This window comes from Garra rufa, chromosome 1 (assembly GCF_049309525.1).
Source record: "Garra rufa chromosome 1, GarRuf1.0, whole genome shotgun sequence".
Taxonomy (NCBI): domain Eukaryota; kingdom Metazoa; phylum Chordata; class Actinopteri; order Cypriniformes; family Cyprinidae; genus Garra; species Garra rufa.
The window spans coordinates 8067419-8072186 of NC_133361.1; the positions used below are offsets into that span (position 1 = coordinate 8067419).

Below are 4768 nucleotides of genomic sequence, written 5' to 3' on the forward strand. Positions count from 1 at the left end.
ACCCCTTATAAGTCTATTTGTGCTGCTACAAATGTTACACACATGTCTCCTTTGTTGTGCGTGTTCTACAGCCATTCCTGTCTATTGTTACCCAGCCTGAGAATTTATTAAAGATTTTGTATGTACTTCTACGTAATATTGCGACAGAGATAATGTGATAATGTTTCCGTGGCAACACTAAATTGTAAGTGTATTTTCTTAATTATCCCAGTCCCCAAAGCAGAACTGATCATGCCAGAGCTTATCTATACTACAGTCTTTTGTAATTTAGCCCCAGGGTTTAATACCTGATTCAGGTATTCATTCCTACATACAAAGAAGCACAGAAGAATCAGTTACAAAGCTACATGACAGTATAAGAGAATAACTATTTATTTTAAAAACAACAATGAAGAACATGCTACAATCATAAAAAAAAAAATATGCATCTTAAAAATGTTACAGCCTCTTCGTCAGCTTCATAAACAAGAAAAAAAATACTTTCCCTTCATGAAAGAGTAAGCAAAATGCGAGTGACAAATGCATTATAAGCCAATTGAACATAATATGGAACTTAAAAGAAAGCACAATCATATTTATATCAAGAAGCAAAATTATATTCAAAAATAAAACTTTTAAACATTGTTCTTTGGGGAGGAACTCCAACTTTGAGTTGACCTGAATCTCACAGTTGAATCTGCTTGTTCTGAAGCAGTAGATGAACATTATTCACTGTAGAAACTTTAGATAATGTTTCTTTGTCATGTCATTTGTAATGACTGATTAGGACAATTTATCCAGATATTTTATTGCTTGATGCATTATTGTGTTTCAGCCGGTCAGGATGTAGCATCCAATCTGAAAGTGCTGGATCTGAAGATGATCTACTTGTGCTTTTTTTTTTTTTTTTTTTTTTTTTTTGTATGACTGTGTAGAACAGATGAATGTTTGAAGCACTTCCCACATTCAGTGCAGTGTTACAGTTTCTCTCCAGAGTGGATCCTCTCATGTCTTTTCAGATGTGTTGACCGATTAAACCTCCTGTCACAGCGTAAACACGTATAAGGTTTTTCTCCAGTGTGGATCCTCTCATGTCTTTTCAGCTTGCCTGAATTGATGAATCTCTTGTCACAGTGTGAACACGTATAAGGTTTTTCTTCAGTGTGGATCCTCTCGTGTATTTTCAGGTCTCCTGACTGATTGAATCTCTTGTCACAGTGTGAACACTTGAAAGGTTTTTCTCCAGTGTGGATCCTCTCATGTATTTTCAGGACTCCTGAATGATTGAATCTCTTGTCACAGTGTGAACACTTGAAAGGTTTTTCTCCAGTGTGGATCATCTCATGCAGTTTTAAATTGCTCGCTGTAGTAAAAGTCTTCTCACACTCAAAGCACATGTAGTCTCTCACACCAGCGTGTCTTTTCTGATGTTCTTTCAAAGTTTGTAGATGTGAAAAACTCTTTCCACACAAATGACACGAATGTGGTTTCTCTTTTGTATGAACTCTCATGTGCTGCTCCAGGTGTGAAGCTCTCAAAAACACTTTGTCACATTGATCACATGAATACAGTTTCTCTCTAGTGTGAACATTCATGTGTGCTTTAAAATGTGATGCTTGTGAGAAGCTCTTCCCACACTGATCACAAGCAAATGGTTTTTCTCCAGTATGAACTCTCATGTGCTGTGTAAGGTGTCCTTTTATTCTGAAGTTCTTCCCGCACTGATCACATGTGTACGGTTTCTCTCCAGTGTGGATCCTCTCATGTGTTTTCAGGTCTCCTGACCAATTGAATCTCTTGTCACAGTGTGAACACTTGTGAGGTTTCTCTCCAGTGTGGATCCTCTCATGTGTTTTCAGTTTTGATGACTGACTGAATCTCTTGTCACAGTGTGAACACTTGTGAGGTTTCTCTCCAGTGTGAACTTTCATGTGACAAATAAGACTTGATATGCTTGAGAAACTCTTTCCACACTGAGTGCAGGTCAAAGATTTCTTTGAATCTTTCTGTTTGGTTTGAGAGCAACTCAAAGGTTTTTCTCCAGGTTTGACATGACTTGTCTCCTCAACTTCACTCAAATCTTCATTCTCATCAATTTCATGTATCGACTCTAAATAAAAGTAAAAATCATTGAAAATGTATTGTCAGTAAATCGTAAAAAGCAGAGACATATGGACACAAAAATGAACCCTGATAAAACAGTATGAAGTAGAAAATGATTACAATTTTTTTTGTCATTTTGAGGCATTTTTATAAATTATAAATCCCTGAGGAAATTTACATGAATGAGGTTCATTGACCTACAAATTATTAATTTTTAAAACACTTTAGGCAAAATGGTTTCTACAGAGAAAAGTACTAAATATGTTTGATCCACTATTAAATAATAGAACACACATTTAGTGGAGTGTTGTGGAGGTATTAAAGATAATTAATCATAAACCTAATGACTAAACCACAGTTACTAAATTGCCAAATTTTGCGTTTCTCATATGCAACAGAAATGGCAGCTGGCAGCTCTTATTAGTCGGACATAAAGTTGTGGCAGAAATAATAGTCACTTTAGCTATATTATCGCAGAGCTCTAAAGATTTCCCTCCATTACAGCAAATCTAAATCTGCTTGAAGCTTTATGACCATCAGCACTATTAATAAAGTAAGAAAAATAAACACCAACCTGTTTGTTCTTCAGTATCTTCATTGTGTTTGATTCTGCAGGGTTCTGGATCTTTCATCTTCTCTTTGTCCTCTTTAATAAACTCAGTATTTGCAGATTCCAGCTCTTCTTTATATTATGATGCTCGTCTTCACTTGTAAACTGATGGGAATATTCCAGCATTTATAGCTGAATTAATGTGGGCGGAACTTCTTTGATGATGCGCCTCTTGTGGGAGGAGCTTCATTGAAGGTGAATTGCAGCATGGGAGGAGCTAATATCACTTACTGAAGATCGTTTTAATATATATACATATATACGTAAATAATGTATTCTTTTTATATATAAATAATGGTGAGAAAAACAAGATAAAGACAAGAATGCATCTATAGATTTATAACCAACAAATACCCTCAGTATGTTGACACCAGATCTTCTGTAAATTGCCGCTTAAAGCTCATTTTATTCAAGACATCAGCATAATAAATGAGGTGAAAACAGGAACTATTGACATGAAATAAAGAGTCTTTTCAGCAGCTCTTAATATTGATGAGCCTCAGATCACCAGTCATCAACAAGACATTCAGGATCATTAGCAGATCATCTCATTTAATTCTGAATGTTTGCTGTTAGAAACTGATTATTTGAGTCAGCATATACGATAAAAGCTGTTTTATCCACTTCACATTGGGAGAAATAACAGTGTCTTTGTCTAACACTTAGGATAAAGACATTACTGTCATTTCTCACAATGTGACACGAATAAAACATCGATAATATAAAAACGTAGTAAATATCCTACAACACCATAGCCTACATGTCCATATGCATCTTAATATACAATAATTGCAATAGAGTAAGTACATTTTACCGTTTTTTACAGTCTTCTAAGGTAAGTTGAGCAGTTTGTTTGTTTGCTTGATTTCTATGGAACGCTTTAATATAATCATGAATCTTCTTTTAATTGTGAAACTAAATTTAATTGTTTAATTGTTGTTTTCATTGGAACATATTCTGCTCCATGCAAACGCAAAACATTATTCCATGTAGCTTTGCAACTGGCCGCTATGCTTCTCTTCGTCCCTTATTAGTGAGGAAAGAAAGATCTGTCTCATTCGTCTTCACTTTCCTTAATTTTTCTATTAATGTGGATTGATTAAACTCATTATTCCTTTTATCAACAACTCACGGTTATTGTCCAGTTTTATTTTATGTTCATTCTGTCTGTATCAGGAATAACTTTATTTCTGTCATTTGCTTTTATGGATTTCCGTGATTTTTTTCTTAATACTTGTTTTGAAATGCCTTATAAATTATATTTCTTCACATGACTGATATTGAGATTTGACGACATTATTAGGTTTCACCCCTGATATCAATACGTTTCAAAGAGTTCGTTTCCATTCACACCATGAGGTTTCATGAAGTCAGAACAATTACTTTGAAATTTAATTATTTCAAAATAAACTGAATTGATTATTGTCTCCATTTCACCACACAACAAGCAAAAAGAGAGTAGATGGAATAACAATAAGCTGCGTGTAATTCTTGTTGAATAATATATATATACAAACAACATTTTCTGTAGGTCTACTTTTTCAGTTGTTTCAATGATTTGAATGTATCCATGTATTTTGTGAGAAATAACAGTATTGTCTTTCTTTAGTGCAGTTTAATAGACTTATATCATATACCCTAACTCAAATAATGTGTTAACAGCAAAAACTCAGAATAAAGTGAGATGATCTGCTGATGATCCTAAATGTCTTGTAAATGAGTGTTGATAGTCTGAGGCTTATCAATATTAACAGATGCTGAAAAGACTCTTTTCTTTGTGTCAATAGGTCCTGTTTTCAGCTCATTTATTATCAGAGGTGTAAAATACTTGAGTAATTTTACTTGATTACTGTACTTAAGTATTATTTTGGGGGATTTGTACTTTACTCAAGTACAAATCAAACTGACTACTTGTACTTTTACTTGATTACATTTCTGAAGAAAAAACAGTACTTTTTACTCCTTACAATTTTATTTCATGTTGAAAAGTACATTACATTTTTATTGTATCTTATGCACATTAAATATGGTAAACGGAAGCTCAAACGTGCATGCCTGACGTGACAATCAATGATC

At 34.0% G+C, this 4768-nt stretch overlaps 1 protein-coding gene across 1 annotated transcript; it reads right to left on the reverse strand.

The window, feature by feature from the left end:
* Window positions 1–956: 956 nt before the first annotated feature.
* On the reverse strand, window positions 957–2714 carry LOC141329512 (uncharacterized). Its single transcript, XM_073835470.1, has 3 exons — window positions 2657–2714; window positions 1925–2059; window positions 957–1756 (listed from the first exon to the last, which is right to left on the reverse strand). Exons 1-3 carry the CDS (start codon window positions 2712–2714, stop codon window positions 957–959), a joined length of 993 nt encoding a protein of 330 aa, XP_073691571.1.
* Between the last annotated feature and the right edge of the window lie 2054 nt (window positions 2715–4768).